At 35.7% G+C, this 20,291-nt stretch overlaps 2 protein-coding genes across 2 annotated transcripts in view; both read left to right on the forward strand.

Moving 5' to 3' along the window:
* PTPN22 (protein tyrosine phosphatase non-receptor type 22) overlaps window positions 1–12,775 on the forward strand; it is a 50,679-nt gene extending 37,904 nt beyond the window's left edge. The window contains exons 17-21 of the mRNA XM_081305275.1: window positions 2,128–2,208; window positions 2,557–2,672; window positions 5,847–5,877; window positions 10,185–10,262; window positions 12,439–12,775. Of these exons, the coding sequence (XP_081161401.1) occupies window positions 2,128–2,208; window positions 2,557–2,672; window positions 5,847–5,877; window positions 10,185–10,262; window positions 12,439–12,503 (371 nt within the window). The 3' untranslated portion in view covers window positions 12,504–12,775. The remainder of the gene's footprint in view (window positions 1–2,127; window positions 2,209–2,556; window positions 2,673–5,846; window positions 5,878–10,184; window positions 10,263–12,438) is intronic.
* Window positions 12,776–14,801: 2,026 nt separating this feature from the next.
* RSBN1 (round spermatid basic protein 1) overlaps window positions 14,802–20,291 on the forward strand; it is a 49,223-nt gene continuing 43,733 nt past the window's right edge. The window contains exon 1 of the mRNA XM_081305276.1: window positions 14,802–15,551. Coding sequence (XP_081161402.1) covers window positions 14,846–15,551 — 706 coding nt within the window. The 5' untranslated portion in view covers window positions 14,802–14,845. The remainder of the gene's footprint in view (window positions 15,552–20,291) is intronic.

A 20,291-nucleotide genomic window follows, 5' to 3' on the forward strand; every position in this document is an offset into this window, starting at 1 on the left:
AAAATTATTTCTGCTCATTTAATTCTTTAACTTTTCAGGAGCAGTGGCACACATTTGTAATCCCAGCTACTTAGAAGACTGAGGTAGAAGAATTACAAGTTAGAGGCTAGCCTGGGCAGTTTAACAAGATTTGAAGGACCTGAAAGCTAGTTGGATGAAATCTCTATAACAGGCAAATCTATAAAGCACAAAGCAGATCAGAGTTTACCAAGGGCTAGGGGAAAGAGGGAATAAAGGGTAATTACTTAATGGATACAGAATTTCCTTTTGGAAGTAAAGGAAATGTGCTGGAATTAGTGGTGTTAGTTGCACATACTGTGAATGTACTAATGGTAAATCTTATGTATATTTTACCACATACACAAAGATAGCCAGAGGAATTTAGTTTTGTGTTTGTTTGTTTTTTAATTGCAGTACTGGGGATTTAACCCAGGAACTCACTACTACTGAGCTACATCCCCAGTCCTTTTAATTTTTTATGTTGAGACAGGGTCTTGCTAAATTGCCCAGGCTGGCCTCAAAGTTATAATCCTCCTGCTTCAGTCTCCTGAGATACTGGGATTACAAGGATATGCCACTGTACCCTGCTAGAAATTCAGTGTTAATGCAGTAAATAATCAATACTGTGAATCCTTCATCAGTGGAGTATTCAGATAAAATTGTATTTTAGGAAGATATCTGCTAGGATATTTTTAATATATTCTAGCAGATATAGTTGACAGCTATAGTTTTCAGAATACTTCCTAATAGCAAACTAAATGATAAACTACTTTATCAAATATTTATTAAATGCCTATATATGCCAGTTATTATATTAGGTGCTGGAAATAAGTATTGTACTTTTACATATTACCTAGCATAGAGAAATAAACAAGAAAACTTGCTTAATAGACAAATTCAAAGACCTGAAAAAATTCCAGTGACCAATGACAGGTGAAACAATAGTACTTAAGTGCACTTTCATTTTCAAAGGTATTCACATAATGTTTTTTTACAATATTTATTTTTTTAGAAGTAGTTGGACACAATACCTTTACTTTATTTTTATGTGGTGCTGAGGATCGAACCCAGGGCCTCGCACGTGCTAGATGAGCACTCTACCACTGAGCCACAATCTCAGCCCCAAAAGTGAGAACTTCCTATTAGTTATGGTTCCACTGGGGCTCGAACCCAGGCACATAATATTAACAATACTCAGCACTGTATAATGAGAAGCTTATGTCAATGGAACATCATCTGAATCTTTAGGAGTTTACATCATGGGAAAATAGCTCTGTTATTTAAAATTCTTTATTATGGAGAATTCTAAATATATTTTAAACCTACCATAATAATATTATTATTAATTATTTTTGGGTTAATAGTAATTTCTTAATATAACATTGAAACTGTTCAGTTTTCTCCACTTGTCTCAAATGTCTTCCTATGTTGATTTATTTGAATCTGGATTCAAACAAAGTCTATACATTGCATTGGGTTTATATATTACCTAAGTATTTTTAAAATCTTTAACAGTTCTTTCCTTTTTATATTTTCTCATGTATTTCTTGAAGGAAGTGGAACATTTATACTAAAGACTGCTTAGAATTCTGAATCTGACTAAATGTACTTTCAGATTTTATTTAATATGTTCCTCTATTTCCTGGATTTCCCTGTCAAATAGGAGTTAGGATTAGAAGCTTGATTAAATTCAGTTTCAATTTCTTTGGAAGAATTCATCTGCAAGTGAGCTATAAGTTTTTGATGAATCATAGACATATTGGCTAAAGAGAGAGGAGAACAAAGTCTTGAGGTTCTGGTTAATTAATTATAAAAGTTAAATAAAGCCAAAAGTCTTTCTTTTTTGTGGGGGTGGGTATAGGGAATTGAACTCAGGGGCACTGGATCACTGAGCCCATCCCCAGCCCTATTTTGTATTTTATTTAGAGACAGGGTCTCACTGAGTTGCTTAGCACTTTGCTTTTTCTGAGGCTGGCTTTGAATTTACGCTCCTCCTGCCTCAGCCTACTGAGCTGTGGGGAATACAGGCGTGTGCCACCGTGCCTGTGCCTGGCTTAGCCAAAAAGGTCTTGACATTAAGACTTTTAGCTGATAGTTTTGTTTTGTTGTATACTTTTCTCATTATAGATTTCCATCAAGATTCTTCTCCCTCACCACCTCCACTCCCAGAAAGAACCTTAGAATCCTTCTTTCTTGCCGATGAAGATTGTAAGTTGCAGTACTTTCTTTCCAAAAAAGTTATAAAATTGAGAATGTTAAAAGGTTAATAAAGACCAAATGGAAAACAACAAAGAATGATTAAATAAGATAAAGGAATAAATATTCTTTTTTTTTCTGCAGTGCTGGGTATCAAACCCAGGTGCCTCATGCAGGGTAGGCAAATGTTCTTCCACTGAGCTAAAAGAACAAATTTTCTAAAGCCCACAATATATAGTAAAAATAAAGTCAAAGAAAGTCAAGAATTACTGAGTATATCTGAATATATATCTATGTATATCCTAAAAGCTTAAGAAACTATGCAACAAAACATTTTCCCCCCTTTTATCTTTGTTCAAGGTATGCAGGCCAAATCTGTAGAAACTTATGCTACTAGCTGTTCTGAAATGATGAAAAAGTCAACATCTTCAAAACAAACATTGAAGACTTCAGGAAAAAGCTTCACAAGGAGTAAGGTAAAGAAGATTGGAGATTTAGGAAACATGCCAGTAGCTTTCCTTACTAAAGGTTTCTCTTTTCCCCAGCATTTAGATAGAAAATTAGATTAAACCTCTTTACTAAAACTGTTTATCTCATGATAATCAAAATTAACAGAAGCCAAAATGAAGAAAAAAAATACTTTGAGAATTTATTTCTCCCTAAGGCTGATTAATAAATTTAAGAGATGCTTAATGAAACTACCAACTTCTTTACTACTGGAACTAGACAAACTGATTCTAAAGTTCATATGGGTAGAGGAAGGAAACCCAAGAATAGCCAGAAAACTGCAAATAAGCAAGCAAGGAAATAAATAAACAAATAAATATAATGAAAGGAGAGTATCCTTACTAGATATTAAAATATTGTAAGGTCTCAGTAATAAAAATAGTCTGATATTGGTGTATGAAAAGAACCACCAAAAGAATAGAAAGATAATAGATAAAGATATATGTAGGAATTAGTCTGTGATGAAGGCATATCCCAAATCAGAGGATAAGGATGGATGGTTTAATAATTGTGGCTGCATTAAATAAATAAACAACTACCTAGGGGAAAAAAAGGCAGGATATATAACTCACATCTACACCAGAATAAATTCTAGATTGCTAAAGGATTTAAATTTTAAAAAACAAGCAAGCAAATAAACACAAAACTCCCAACTTATAGAGGTATTTAAAAAAATAACTTGGAAAGATTCCTGGAGTATTAATGACCTTTATAATTGGGATTAATAAACCAGAAGCTATGAAGAAAAAGACATATAAATTCAACCAAATAAAACACAACATTCTGCATTGTCTCCCCCCAAAAAATCACCTTAAAAACAAAAGACAAAGAACAAATTGGAGAAAAATATACTTGCAATTGGCATAAAACCCATAAAGTTTTTTTTTTAAAGTTTATAGTTAAAAAAAAAAAAAAGAGCTGCTAAAGGGCTGGGGTTGTGGCTGAGCAATAGAATGCTTGCCTAGCATGTGCGAGGCCTTGGGTTCAACCCAGAGCACCACATAAAAATAAATAAAGGTATTGTGTCCAACTATAACTAAAAAATAAATATTAAGAGTTGCTAGAAATTAACAGAGAATAATAACCCTAAAATAAAAATGGGTAAAAAATACATGTTCAGATATTTCAAAGAAAACAATTGAAGGGCTGGGGATGTGGCTCAAGCGGTAGCGCGCTCGCCTGGCATGCATGCAGCCCGGGTTCGATCCTCAGCACCACATACAAACAAAGATGTTGTGCCCACTGAAAACTAAAAAATAAATATTAAAAAATTCTCTATCTTAAAAAAAAAGAAAAAAGAAAACAAATGAAGTATGTTCTGCCCTTTAAACATTTGATATTCTCAACCTCATCCACAATAAGAGAAAGAAAGTCACAAATGAAAAAATGTTGCTTTTAATCTATCAGAGTGGCAAATTCCAAGTTTGACTATAATCTATATTAGGGATGCTATGGGGAAATAAGCATACACCTATTTTGTTGGTGAGAGTATGAAATGGTACAATTTATGTAGAGGGTAATTAGTAATATAAAAATTACAAATACATATATCCTTTGACCTAACAATTTCACTTCTAGGAATTTATTCTACACAAATGCTTGCATGCACATGAAATTGTATGTATACCAAGTATTGATTTCAGCATTATTTATAAGCAAATGATTGGAAACAACACAAATGTTAATCATTAGGGGAACTGATAAAGAAACCAATTATAGTGTGTGTGTGTGTGTGTGTGTAATATATATATATAACACAATAGAATACTATGTAGCTAAAAAAAGAATGAAGACTCTCAATATTCTTAAAAATACTTACTTTTGCTTAAAAGGGGGAAATGTGATTTATCTATAAGTTTACTTGTATATCCATTAAGTAACTCTGGAAGGACATATAACAAACTAACTACTACTATGGGGCAGGGGGAGCATTAGAAACTAGGTAGACGGAGGACAATGATGGGAGTTTATTTAGTGGAACCTATGATTAAACCCATGGCCTCTCAGATACCAGGCAAGTACTCGACCATTGAGCTACCTCCCCAGCCTCTATTTTTGTTGTTGTTAAATTGCCCAGGCTGGACTCAAACTTGTGATCCCCCTGCCTTGGCCTCCTGAGTAGATGTTATTATGGGTATGTGCCACCATGCCCAGTTTGAATGGGAACATTTTCACTAAAATTTTTGAATCATAAGTAAATTACTTTCCACCCCCCAAGTACTGGGGATTGAACTCAGGGGCACTCAACCACTGGGCTACATCCCCAGCTCTATTTTGTATTTATTTAGAGACAGGGTCTCACTGAGTTGCTTAGTGTCTCTCCATTGCTGAGGCTAGCTTTGAACTCTGAGATCCTACTGCTTCAGCCTCCCAAGCTGGTGGGATTATAGGTGTGTACCATTGTGCCTGGTAAATCAGTTATTAAAAATCTAAAAATTTCCAAAAAAAATAATTTCTTAATTATCTATTATATGGAAGATTGTGGTTCTCTTAGGTATTAGAGAAATAATAACACTTGCCTATATGGTTATTAGACAGAATAACTATGTGATACCTATATGAAAATTATTAAAAACAATAAAGTAAGAATGGAGCAGATTAAAAACATACATGCAGAGGAAATGTGGAATAAAAAAGAAATTTGGGTGGGTTCCTGAAGAAGATGTCTGTATAAAGGAGGCTGACCAAGGACAAGGGCTGGCTGAATGGTGAGAAGGAAGTATCATAGTTACAGTAAGGGAGTGGGCCTAAGTAAACTGAATATAATAAAACATGATTGGCTGGAAAAATTCTTGGCTGGAATGGGAAAGGTTATCTATCAGTGCTATATGCAGAAGTCATTGTGGGTTCTGGAATGCTCCTAATAAATGAGAGAAGTAGAAACTTCATTTTTACTCCTGACATTCTAATAGCATTATTTCTAAATTTGTGGTATGGATACTTTTATGGTAAAAATAGCAAGATATAATCAAGTGGAAATTGAACACTGAATTAAAAATGGAAAGATAAAAAATTATGCATTTTTCATGGTTGTTTTTAAGGAAATTAATCCTTTTTACTTAAATTTATATTTCTATTTGTTAAAATATTTTGAATTTTTATAGGGAAACAAACTAACCTTTTTCCTTTCTTCACTTTTGTAGAGTTTGAAAATTTTGAGAAACATGAAAAAGAGTAAGTTTCTGTGTATTATTTTTTACAATATCTATCATTTACGATTATGTAATTTTCTTTATATAGCCTCCTTGTGGAAAAAATGAATATTAGCATTCCTAAAACAGAGCCTCTGCAGAGTCTTATGGATCAGAGCAGTCACCTCTGCACCTTGTACTGTGCAGGGTTCCACAATGTTCACATTGGACAGGGAGTAAGGGGACCAAATGTTTTTTGTTAATAGGATAATAATTAGTACAATGTTTGTTTGTTTTTGGTCCCAGGGATTGGACCCAGAGGCGCTTTACCACTGAGTAACATCTCTAGCACTTTTTATTTTAAGAGAGGGTCTCTCTAAGTTGTTTAGGGCCTTACTAAGTTGCTGAGGCTAGCTTTGAACTTGGGATCCTCTGGCCTCAGCCTTACAGGCTGGCAGGATTATAGGTGAGCACCATAGTACTCAGCAGTACGATGTTTTACCCATCTTGAGATGCTGTCATACAAGTGTGTTATTTAAAACTTCCAGAAGTCTAACTTTTTTGAAAATAGTCACAGCAAAGCATATTGTGAAACAAATGTGTTGATTTAATGAAATAAGCAAAGCATTGACACATTTCCATTTTTATCAAGTATTATTAGCAGGAAAAGTCTGTTGCTTACTATTTTCACTATGTTGTAATGAAAATAAAACTCAGACTCTTGAAACTTTGGGATATTATCTTAAAAATCCTTATTTACAAACAAAGTATATAAAACATGATGATATACTTCCTAAAAACTCAATTAGTCATGAAGGAATAAATAGTTGATAGTGCTATAGGGAGGGACAAAGAGCACTGAGAAAACTTGATTTAAAGTATAGACTAAGTAAGAAAGTTATAGTGGAATATTACTTTATTCTTCTGAGTTTGTACTAGCTATAGACTACAGATTGTTGATAGTTTGTTATCATTTGCCATCATAGTAGATGTCTAAAATGCACTGATTTCTTACAAACCATGATGGCTAAAGAGAGGTTATAAAATATGTCATTCTCCTATCATTCAAAAGAGAATTTAAACATTTCAATTAGCATAAAACCTGTAGGGGTATTTTTGAATATAAAAGAGGAAATTCTGGTAGAAAACAGGAAAAATTAAAGAGCCAAGAAATTAATTAATTGAGCAGTCAACCAAAGATGGATTTGATCTGCTTAGCTTATGAAATACCCAATTTTCTTTTTTCAAGATCTAACACTGTATAGGGATATCAATAAAGAAAGCACAGACTCTAGGTAGATTTATGTTGGCACAGCTTCAGGATATGGTGGGACTCTTTAGAGACCTGAGTCTTATTTCTAAGTAAGAGCTCCTAGGTCATTCTCTGGATGTAGGCTGGGCTGTATTTCCATTTTTTAACTACCTTGATCCTGTAATCTTTTGCCCTTAAGTGAAGAACAATATCTAGCCCCCAAATTGATTCTGAAAATTTTAGATTTACCCATCTATACTCATGTATGTGTCCTCCACACCTCTAGATGGTTGGTGACTCCAGAATTCCCTGTTTCTCCCTAGACTTGCTATCTCTTACCTATCTGTAAAGCTTTTAATGAAATAAGCACTTTTCATCTGTTATGCTATGTTATCTAAGTTGTCATTCATTCATTCAACAAGTATTTTTTTTGAGCACCTACTGTGAGCCAGGCATTGTGCAGGGCACTTGTTATATGATGGTGAATAGACCAGATATCAGCTGTTGGACTTTATTCATTTATTTATTTAGAGAATTTTTTTTTTGAGAGAGAGAGAGAGAGAGAGAGAGAGAGAGAGAGAGAGAGAATTTTTTTTAATATTTATTTTTTAGTTTTCAGCGGACACAACATCGTTGTTTGTATGTGGTACTGAGGATCGAACCCAGGCCGCATGCATGCCAAGCGAGAGTGCTACCGCTTTGAGCCACATCCCCAGCCCTGGACTTTTTTTAGAATTTAAGTTTATTGAGGGATTCAGATATCAAATAAGTGAATTCACAAATGTGTACATAACATATTGTGGTAAATGCTATGAAGGAAAACAAAAAGAATTATAGAAGGGGATCCACTTTAGAAGAGGTGGCCCAGGACTTAGTACTTTCTAAGGAAATGACAGTTGAATCTGAGACATGAAGGAACAGCTAGCCAGGCAAAGAATGGGGAGATGACTCTAGATACAGAGAACATTATGTACAAACTGAGGTGTGAGAGTTTTGTACGCTGTAGGAACTCAAATGAAGCCATCAGAGCAGCAGAGCAGTAAGGAAAGAAGAGAGAAAACTAAGGTTAAGTCAGGAAAGATGGAAAGACAGGGGAGAAGTAGTGAGATTCTTATGGGTTATATTAGAGTGTCCTGGGTTCAATACCCAGTACAAAAGAAGAATAGAAATATAGTTGCAAGTGACAGAAAACCCAACTTGAGCTGATTTAAGCAGAAAAGAATTGGCTTTTAACCACAGGTTTGAATGATATAATCAGAACATAAATTCTCATTCCATAACTATCAGATTTGTTTCATTCTGTGATAGCATACTCATAGGCAGGATTTTACCATGTGGCTTGTGTCAAGAAAAAAAATAATAAAAGAAAAAGAAAAATATTAGCCCTTTCTGGGTTGCTGAAGCAACAGTCTGATGACCAGTGCTAATTGGGTCTGATTCTTGGCTTGGTCCATTTGTCCATTCCTGAATGAGTTCTTACCAATATATTCAATATTAGGCAGAACAACATCCTATCTGATATTTAACAGTTGTTACACGTGAACACTGATTAATCAGGAGAGAGATCAGACCTACAAATCTGGTATGACCATGCTAATGTACCAAGTACAAAACAATGAAAATGGACCCTAGTTATTAGTCATTTCATTGATCTAAAAGTAGAATCAGTTCACCAGAAATGTAGAAAACTGAAAATTAGGGAAGGATGAAAAGGAAAATTCAAGTTCTATTTTCAGAAGAGGGAATACATGTAGGGCAGATACCATAAAAATACCTTAGATAAGCTAGTTCACTCTAATAGACACATGCAGAATCTTTGCCTCTTTTGTAATAAATCAATATTTCCCTTTGGGATAGTTTCTTTTCTTTCTCAGGGATGTTTACATCTCTGAGTTTACATGCAAATCTACAGATTACTAATATCTCCTGAACTTCCTCACCTCATGTCTATTCTTAGTGCCAATGCTTGAGACAGTTAAGTATTAGTTAACTGAATATGATTGAAATCTACTATATATTCCAGTAATTTGTATTCCAGTATGTCTCAAAAGGGGAAGGTGTTTCTAGAATCCTAGTATTATTTATGTATGTGCAAACACTTTTTGCATTGCATTTTGAAGGGTTGAAAACAAAAAAAAAAAAAAAAAAAAATTAATAATTTCTTTCCATTTGTATACTCTTTTTGTCAGAAAGTATACACAAACCTTAAATTACCCTTTTTCATTGTAAGACAGTGCATATGCAAAATGTGGAGCAAAATTTTCACTGGATTGTTTTCAAAACTGGGTAGAAACTGATACATGTACATATTGAAGTTCTGGGAAGACAATTATATTTTTAAGCCTACATATAAGTAACTAAAATAGCAAAACAAAGCTGCACAACAGTGCTTGTGGAAGACTATGAACCTAAATTAGAATTATCTATGGTGGGAAAAAAGTAGGCTGGAAAGTGGAGTGAACAGTGAAAGAGATTCCAGGAATAGAGTATAATGTTAAGAAAAATCAGGGCTGGGGATGTGGCTCAAGCGGTAGCGCGCTCGCCTGGGATGCATGCGGCCCGGGTTTGATCCTCAGCACTACATACCAACAAAGATGTTGTGTTCGCCGAGAACTAAAAAATAAATATTAAAAAAAATTCTCTATCTCTCTCCTCTCTCACTCTCTCTTTTAAAAAAATGTATTAAAAAAAAAAGAAAAATCAGACTTGCCATAAATTAATGTGGATATCTAGGAGTGTACTAAGAGTACATAAAATAAGATGGAAGTTCAAAGACAAAAATCTGAATCTCCCAAGAAATTGATTAATTATATATGATGGTTCTTATTCCTTTGGTAATTTCCCTTAGTATTGGGCTTTACTAAATAGTCTTATGCAAAACAAAACAAAAAAACCCTTTTTTAAAAAAAGAAACATCACATAAACGAGATTATAATGTCAACCTATCTATAAGCACCTATATTTTAACATTTGATGCCGATGTATTTATTTGGAAGTGCTGGTTACTCTGGAAGAAATGTTTAATCTCAACAATATGCACTTTGATAAATAGTAATCCATCTTCATTCTTTCCCTTGTGTTTTTTCTTTTCATTACAGATATCTGTAGTTCTTCCCCACCAAGCAATCCTGCAGAATCTATTCAGCCAAATAACTCAAGCTCCTTTCTGAATTTTGGTATGTGCTATTTTACAGCAGTTTTTAAAAATCATGTAAATTATTCCTTTATAGTATGAAACAACTTCAAATACCAAGAGATGTGGTTTCTTCTTCCTCTTCTGGTCTTAAGACACTGGCTTTATGTAGCAATATCATGTCAGCTCATATTCCTTTGAAGAGAACTTAGATGTGATATAACTAAATTATAAGAGACTGGCAAGTGTTAATATTGCTGAGCAGATATATACAGTGTAACTTTTTAAGAAATTATTTTTAGTTGTAGATGGACATAACATTTTTTTTTAATGTGGTGCTAAGGATTGAACCCAGTGCCCCACACTGCAAGGCAAGTGCTCTGCTACTGAGCCACAGCCACAGTCCTACACAATGTAATTTTATTTCTGAGGAAGAAGCAGAGAAAGATTTTGGTGCAGAAGCAGCACCTGGGTTATGGCCCCTATCTCATTTAGAGAAAATATTTTAATTAGAATCTCTGGAGCTGCTTTTTGGCTAGTAAGTTTTGTCCAGTTTAAAATATTATACTTTTAACAAGTTATGGTTGTACAAAATAATTTAGTTGAAAACATTCGTTTAGAATATTGAATAAACTATGGAAGAGGCACCCAACTTTGCCTGGGACATAAATGTTTTCTATTTCTTTTCTTTAAATTAGTGATCCCACTTGAGTAACTTAAGGTCCACCTAACTTTACAACACAGTCTGTGCTTCTTTTCAAATATGCCTAGATTTGAATAATTTATCTATTTGAAAAGCAGCATGTATTTTTCTTTGCTACCTTTTATAAGAGGCAATAAAAATTATAAGGATATGCTACTCAAAATTGTGGTTTATTTTTCCTGAATTGACTCACATGCAGGGGAAAAAAAAAAAAAAAAAAGAGAAAAAGGCTTCTCAACACTATTGAGAACTGACCAGTGAAAAAGACTGAATTACATACATATATATAATATATATATAATCACTGAAATTTAAGATACTTGAAGTCAGGAAACACATCCTTTTATTCCCAACCCACTTGGATTACAGTCAAGATTTATTGATGAGATGATTTTGACTATTATGTGCAGCTACTTAACCTGAATCATTTTTCTTGTTATCAGAGCAAAATGTACATCAAGTAGGCTGTGCATTCCTCTCCAATATTTTAAATAACTGCATAATTTTTAGTGGTTTCCTTCCTTTTTTTATAAATCTTCTTTTCTCCATCTCTACTCTTCTAGTTCTGATATAGTTTTTGTTTTAGGTTTAGGTTTAGGTAACTTATGAGTAGTTACTAAGTAAGATGATGAAATTAAAAGTTCAGGAATATCTGAATTTTCTATTATTTGTTCTCTCTCTGTATTCCAAACTTTTCATTTTCAATTTAAGCACTTAAAGTTGCTAAGTGCTAAGATACCTTGAAAATATACCACCATCAAAGAAAAGACATAATATTGCAAGGGATAAAGAACGTTATCAACCTAAAAATCTTTTGAAAGCATCAAGAAGTAGCCTTCATTCTTTTTTTCAACTTTTTTATTGATGCATTATAATACTGGAATTTGTTGCTACATATTTGTAACGCACACTGAATAACAATATAGTTTGGTTAGTTCCCTTCCCCACTAATTTCTCTTTCCCTTCCCTCCTTCCTCAATAGCTTTGATTCTTTGAAAGATTTCCTCATCCTTCTTCTTTGTGGTAGTAGGGGGAGTGAATTTGAGAAAGAAAGATAAATAAAAATGATTATTTAATTACTAATACTGTGTTTAGTTTTGTGATGATTGGTTAGATAAATGCTATTATGCACTAAATTATCAAAGGCTATTTTAACCAGGGTTCTTCATTCAATTATTACCATTATTACATTTACATACTAAATGTACTCTACACATTTAAAATATTAATATTTGGGCTGGGTGTGTATATCAGTGGATAGAGCACTTGTCTAACATATAATAAGACCCTGGGTTCAAACCCCAGCACCACAAAAATAAAATAAAAAATTTTAAAAAGTATTCTATTGTTATCACTTAAGCTTTAGTTACTATAATGCTCTTATAATCTATCATTAAATTGCTCAGATGCTGTTTCACCCTTTGAAAATAATCCATGAATCTGCATATAATACAGTCTAAAATTTATCTTTCTATTAAAAAAAATCCTTTTCATTCCATTTTATTTTTGTTTCCAGGTTTTGCAAATCGTTTTTTAAAACCCAAAGGACCAAGGAACCCACCATCAACTTGGAACATTTGATAAACTCTGAATTTATAATATAGACTGAATCTGCAATAAAACTACTGGAATACACTAGCTAAAATAAATGCTAAATATTCATAATATTAAAAAAATGAAGATATGCTAATGTGTTAGTGGTTTTCAACAGAAAAGCAATATGAAAAAAAAATGCCAGCAATTTTGTGTTTTCATATCTTACATTGGATGGGAAACTGCAAATAAAAGGTTGTGATTTAAGCTTATGTTGTAGAGAATGCTATATGAAAAAATTTAAAATGGATTTCTTTTTCATTTTTTGTTTGGGGGTTTCTTTTGTTGGTACTGGGGATTGAACTTAGGGGTGCTTAAACACTGAGCCACATCCCAAACCCTTTTTATATTTTATTTAGAGACAGAGACTTGCTGAGTTGCTCAGGGCCTTGATAGGTTGCTGAGTCTGGCTTTGAACTCTGGATCCTCTTGCCTCAGCCTCCAGAGACACTGGGATTACAGACCTGCACCACCAAGCCTGTCTGTTTTGGGTATTCTTGAGTCTGGGTTTTGCTATGCTGCTCTGCCTGGTCTCAAGTGATCTTACCCCCAGCTCTCCAGTGATGGCACTATAGGTACACACCACCTCACCTAGCATAAATATAAATTTAAGAGGTTTGTAAGAACCAGACCTCAATTGAGGTTTTACACTGTCAGAGTTTAGTATAAAAGAAAAAAAAAGAAGTTAAAAAAAAAATCTGACCTTGCAGTTGTACAAAACTACTGCTTCTGACAATAACTATTTTTGGGGAGTTATTTTTACCTAAATGGATTATACTTCACATATCTTCCCAAATATTGTGGGAAAGCAGAGTAGTAAGAAGTTATATTTAAGAGAATAAAATGTGCAAATAATAATACTCATTTTTTAAAAATTGGCTTTACCAACTAACAAGACGTTATATAACGTACATTGGGGTACATTTTAACCAAAGTTACTCAATTCCCAGTCCTAGAAAAGTAATCAATGAAATAGCTATCTTTTGTTAACATCTTCATATAAAATATTCTATATAAATATTTACAATTTATATCCAACCAAAGGTACTGATAGTTTAAATTTCTGTATAAACATGGAGTTGTCTTAACAAAATGTGGTATTTCAAACCTAATTTTATGTAGCCAATAAGTTAGAAGGTCATTATTATTACAAAGGAGTCCTCGTACTTTCCCTAATGACGTAACCTCTTGTTTTTAAAAAGTTTGTTTATAACTTTTAGAAACAGTATTACATATCATTTGCTCTTAATATTTTTCATCAACAAGGCTAATTATAGGGCAAACTGAAGGATACATTGTTACCTGTGTATTGTAGTACAATGTACCCAATAGGTAGAAAATAAACTTTTTATTTTTAAACTAACTTCAATGCATTAGTGTTCTTTTAGCCGAAGTAAATATTTTCCAGGAACTAGTGGTATCAAACCACAGTAATTTTATCTACCGAGTACATCATTGTAACCAATAATATCGTTGTCAAGGACCACATACGTTCAAAGAATCTTAGGCAAATGCCCAAGTGATGAGTTTCTTAATGAATTTCTGAGCAACAACCGCCCCTTGGTGAACAGCGACGATTTTTGGAGGGTTCTCTGGTAGACACTTTTCAAATTTGTGCAACTTAATACCTAGGAGTTCAAAAGAAAATCTTGTTACAATTTTCTAATTTTCACCCCCGCCCAGCTGTAGGGGTATATTCAAAATAAATGCTGGACTCTACCTTTCCTGCATTCACGGGGCTGCGGCTGGTGGCGAGGGGGAACCGCACTCACCCGGCTCCCAAGCGGTTCGTGCACCTGCCTTCGTAGTAACCAAAGCCCCTGAAAATGCCTCCGAACACTTCCGACTCGCAGCCCTTTTACGTTTGGGAACAAAACTGCCGTCATTTTTACACAAGTGCTAACTCCTCTTTTCCCCTTCGTTTTGTCAAGGGTAAAAGGCCGGAGATTCTTTTACCTCACAAAGGTTATCAAAGAAATGTGAAATTTAAAAGTCACTATGGAGACCACCTACTCCGTATCAAATGACGAAAGGGACTGGAAGACGATAAGGTGAACGCGCCGCCACACTGAAAGCCACTAACATTGTTTGGGCCGTTAAGGCGGTTGGCGGCAACTCGCCGGCCGGCGGCGGTTGCGTCGCATCCCGAAGCGTGACTCGGCGCACGCTCCCTCTCGGCTCCTCCACTCACAGAGCCGGGGACGCGGCGCGGGGCGCGGGGCGCGGCGGAACTACCGCTCCCGCGAGGCTTTGCGCGGCCCAGGACGCTTTACAATAGAAGCTCGGTTGGAGAGGCCTGCGGAGAAGCGCTGGGAACTGCTGCTTCCGGCATGTTCAGCTCCTCACGAAGAACGGCCGACAAGTGGAGGATGGGGGAGAGACTCCAATGCCCAGCGGGCCGTGCGCGGGCGGCGCTTGCGCGATACACGGACGGGGGGGCGGTCGGGCCATTTAAATGTGTGTTTGTGGGTGAAATGGCTGCGCAGGTCGGAGCAGTGCGCGTAGTACGGGCGGTGGCGGCGCAGGAGGAGCCGGACAAAGAGGGAAAGGAGAAACCCCATGCTGGGGTCTCGCCGCGGGGAGTGAAGCGGCAGCGCCGGGCAAGCAGTGGGGGGTCTCAGGAGAAGCGGGGGCGGCCGAGCCAGGACCCCCCTCTCGCTCCCCCTCACCGGCGGCGTCGCAGTCGCCAACATCCCGGGCCGCTGCCGCCAACGAATGCTGCCCCAACCGTCCAGGGCCCTGTTGAGCCTCTGCTCCTGCCGCCTCCGCCGCCACCTTCGCTGGCTCCCGCCGGGCCCGCTGTCGCTGCTCCGCTCCCGGCCCCAGGCACCTCGGCCCTCTTCACCTTCTCGCCCCTGACGGTGAGCGCGGCCGGGCCCAAGCATAAGGGCCACAAGGAGCGGCACAAGCACCATCACCACCGCGGCGCTGATGGTGACCCCAGCTCCTGCGTTCCGGGCGATCTCAAGCACAAGGAAAGGCAGGAAAACGGCGAGAGGACTGGAGGGGTGCCTTTGATCAAGGCCCCCAAGAGAGGTGAGAGCAGGCGAACTGCTGGGACTGGGGTTCGAGGTCTCTTGGTTCTGGTATCCCGCCCCTTTAGGATTGAAAGACGCCAAACCCTTATTCCCTCCTGCTGCTCTTCTCCCCTGAGCCCACTGAGATGGACTCTGGACTTCAGGCCGTGGTCACAGTTTGACCTACTTGAGGCTTCTCGCTCCGAGGCCGAGCTGTCAGTTACCAGCCCCCTTTGCAATCCCCCGGAGCCTTGCAACGTTTGTTTTCAAAATCCGCAGGGTTTCCGCGCCGCGCGGTTCTTGGCTTTGGATTAATAGGTGGAAAACTAAAAACTGCCTTTTTGAAGTAAAGGCTTGTCTCTAAAATCTCTTCTCCCTGTTTTCCTTCCTGGAAATCTTTTTTTTTTCTTTTTCTTTCTTTCTTTTTTTTTTTTTCTTCTTAAACTACCCCCTGCTCCAAAATAGTCACGGGTCTGGTTCGCGACTTTAATGAGTTTGATTTCTTACAGAGATTACACAACTCACTGGTTGCCTTAGTTTCTGCAAGGTTAAAAAAAAAAATCAAACACGGTTTCCTTTTCTTTTTTTAACTTAGAGGTAAACATCGCTTAAACTGTTTTTTTTTTTTTTTTATTGGCTGTTTTAATTCTTAGAATGGGGATTGCGGGGGGGGGGGGGGGGAAGGGTTTTCTCTCCCATTTGACCCTAGGAAATAGGACCAATAGAACTTCTGAAAAGAGGAAAGTGTGTAGTAGGTAGAAGGGACAAGAATTGCAGTTGTATTTTATTCTGTGTAGCACAATTGGAGAATCTATGTAATTCCAATAATCCTCAAGAATATTCAACCCGGAAAATATAGGGCTATGTAAGTGTGTGTTCTAGAGAAATTAGGTTGGTCAGAATTAATGTCTTTTTTCTAATTACCTGTAGCATTTATTTTTTATTATTATTTATTATTATTATTATTATTTTATTATTTATTTATTCTTTGTGGAAGAAATGAGGTGTGCTTTTGATTATGCCATTTGTTTGTACTTAATATATGACTACATAATCCGTTATATCTCCAGTTTGGTTATATGTGAATGTTAATGATGTTAATTAGCCAATTTTACAATACAAAATTGAAAAATGTTAGATGTTAATGCGCCAGTTTTTCAATCTAAAATGTTGGAAGTCTTGCATTCTTTCCATATATTTGCTTAACTTTGAGCTATCCAGTTTTTTGTGTGCTACTTCTAAATACTGCGGTTAGGTACAAATGATTGTTTAATAAAGATTTATTGACTAGAATTAAATCTTCATTTTGTGGTATCTAAATTTCATCTTCAGGCATAGAACCTGTGGTAAGTTGACAGGAGTGCCAGTTTCCACCACCAATATGCAATGATCTTTTATTTATTCCCCACCTTTGTGTGTGTGTGTGTGTTTATCCATACAGAGCTAAAGGGATTCTTAGCAATTATTTGTTCTAAATTTGTGTTATAGAAGAAACAACCAAGGCCCAAAACAGTGAAGAGACTCATCTAATTAATTCACAGTTAATTAGTACCAAGCACAAATATTTAAAAAAATAATTAAATCAATTATTGGCCTAATAGGCAGTAGAACCCACACTCCTGAATCTTAGTTCAGCTTTATTGCCAAGCTGCATGATTTTGCTTTCTCTTATTCCTCCCCACCCCCACACACTTCTTTACTTATCTTTTCCTTGTGCCTAAACATTGTAGGCAGTACCTGACTTTAAAGATCTGACCTTACCCCCTTTTATGGTTGCAATGAAGTTGGTCTTCTCTGAACATTTCGCGCATCCCATGCGATTTAAAAAAGCAAACAAAAACAAGTCTCTAATCCAGTACTGATGAATAGAACTTTCTCAGATGATGGAAATGTTCTCTATCTGTGCTGTCTAATATGGTAACCATGTGTGGCTCTTGAGCAGACTTGAAATATAGCTAGTGTGACTGAGAAACTGAATTTTTAAATTTATTTAATTCTTTTTTAAAATTGGCCACATTTGGCTGATAGCTACCACTACTTTGATAGTACAGCTCTCAAAACTGTAGTTTGCCAATATGTAAGAAGAAGGATGGGTTAAGATTAGGCCATTTTATATTTTAACTTTTGGCTGAGTGGGAAAAATTATAATAAAAATTATAATAAAAATTATAGGTGTTCTAGATTCCTGACATGCATTGGTATTTTAAAAGTTCTGAAAACTCTATTTTAACTGAGGGAGAAAACAAACTGGTTTGATGTCAGACTTACACACAGTTTGGTAGTCCCGTCCCCCCAACATCCCCATATGTTTTTTGGTTACCTTTGTGTACAGGAAACATGCCTTTAGAGTTAATCTGAGTTTAAATTGTGGCTCTTACCACTTACAGTGTGACCATGAACAGATTATTTTAACCTCTTTTCAACCTCAGTTTTCCCATTTGTAAAGTGGGGTTGTGGCATTTTCGTTATAATATTTTGTGGATTAAATGGGGTAGTGTATAGAAAGCACTAAAAATAGTGCTTGGCTCATGGTAGGCACTTATTTAAAAACTGGCTTTTATTATTTTTAATGCCTGGTCCTTGAAGGAGAGTGAATAGACACTTGTTACTTATAGAGCTGTCTTCCTTTTGCTTATCATCAGATTTTTAGAAAGTATTTTAATTTTTCACTTTGAGATAATTATAGACTCACAGGAAATTGCAAAAATAGTACAGAGATGTCCTTACCTTTCACCAGTTTCCTTCAGTGGTTACATCTTACATAACTATTGTATAATACCAATACCAGGAAATTGATATTTGTACAATGTGTAGTGCTGTGCATTTTTACCATGGGTAGATTAGTGTAACCACCACTGTAGTCAAGATACAAAATCATTCCACCTCCAGAAAGATTCTCCTTGTGCTATACTTGTATATTTTTAGGTACTCCCTCTGTCTCCTTTCTCTAACCCCTGACGATCATTAATCTGTTCTTCATCTTGATACTTTTGTCATTGAGAATATTATATAAATGGAATCATACAGTATTATAATCTTGAGATTCACCATGGTGTGAGATCCATTATGTGGTATGTGTATTAATAATGTTCTACTTTTCTTGCTAAATAGTATTCCATAGTATGGATGTACCATCGTTCCCCTATTGAACCATTTATTGATTGAAGGACATTTTGGTTGTTCCTAGTTTTGGCCTCTTATGAATAAAATTTCTACAAGCAATTATGTTCAGATTCTTGTATGGAAGTACATTTTCATTTCTCTGGGGATTGTGATTGCTTGGTCATATTGTAAGCTTTTTTTTTTTTAAACATATTACCATACTATTTTCTAGAGTGTACTAGTTTACACTCCCACTAATGTTGTATGAGAGATCAAGTTTTTTCACATTCTTGACAATATCTGGTATTGTTTTAGCTGTTTTTATTTTAGCACTTTCAATAGATGTGGGGTGGTTTTTCATCATGGTCTCATGGAAAATGATATCAATCAGCTTTTCATGTCATCATTTGCCATTTATATATCCTCATTAGTAAAATATCTATGTCTTTTGCCCATTTCTAAATGAATTTTTTTATTATTGTGTTTTAAGAAATTTTTTATTGAGCAGTCTGTATATTACAGGCCCAAGTCCTTTGGCAATGACATCATCTGCAAGTATTTTTTTCCCAGTCTGTGGCTTGTCTTTGTATTATCTTAACAATATATTTCACAAAGTAAAACAAGCAAAAGTTTTAAATTTTGTTGAAGTTCAATTTGTTGATTTTTTTTTTCTTAATAAATACTGTTTTCAGTGTCACATCTAAAGTCCCAAGGTTTTTTTCCTGTTTTTTTTTCTCTAAAAGTTTTATAATTTTAACTTTTACATTTAAATTGTGATCTGTTGGAGTTAGTTTTGTGCAGGTGTAAGGTTTAGTTTGTGGTTCTCTTTCTCTTTTCCATCAATATCCAGTTGCTCTGGTATCTTTTGTTGAATTCTTCCATTAAATTGCTTTTATTAAAAGTGAGTTCTACTGCCTGTTTTTGTATAACCGGTGAGGAAGGAGTTTTTCTTTACTTTTTAAATGGTTGCAGAAAGCCTCATGAAGTGAAAATAACATGAAATATTTCAATGTCCAGAAATTAAGCTTTACTGGAACATGCTCTCTTCATTCATTCATATTGTCTATGGCAGTTTTTTGCACCATAGTAGCAGAGTAGAGTAGTTGACACAGAGACCATATGGGCTGCAAAGACTGCTATCTGGTTCTTTATCGAGAAAGTTTGCCAGCCCCTGAACTGAAAGAGACATGATCCTGCACACTATCCCAGTAGCACTCAATCCAAATTCATGTGTAGATAATTACAAATCATAAGAACCCAGACAATGGGAGTTGTTCATAAATTGTTGAAACAAAAATTTAACCTGTAAATGCTGTGATAAACTTGTTTTACCTGTAGAAAAGGAAGTAAAGTGATTTTTAAAGAGGTGAAGTAACATGCTAGAAATTTTTAGTTAATGATAGAACTGAATATTGAACTCAGTTTTTTTTTTTTTTACTTATAGTCCAGTTGGCTTTTTTCTTTCTGCCTTACATGCTGAGATTGATAAGTGAACAAAGAGATATTAAAATGTCTTTATTTTTAGTGAGCAGTAGGCTGAAGTCTGAAACCTTAATTTCTTTCTCTCTTTGTTACTACTTATAAAAGCATAGAACAGGGGCTGGGGCTGTAGCTCAGTGGTAGAGTAGCATGTGTGAGGCACTGGGTTTGAATCTCA

Source organism: Spermophilus citellus (assembly GCF_964194105.1).
Source record: "Spermophilus citellus genome assembly, chromosome: 9".
NCBI classification, from domain to species: domain Eukaryota; kingdom Metazoa; phylum Chordata; class Mammalia; order Rodentia; family Sciuridae; genus Spermophilus; species Spermophilus citellus.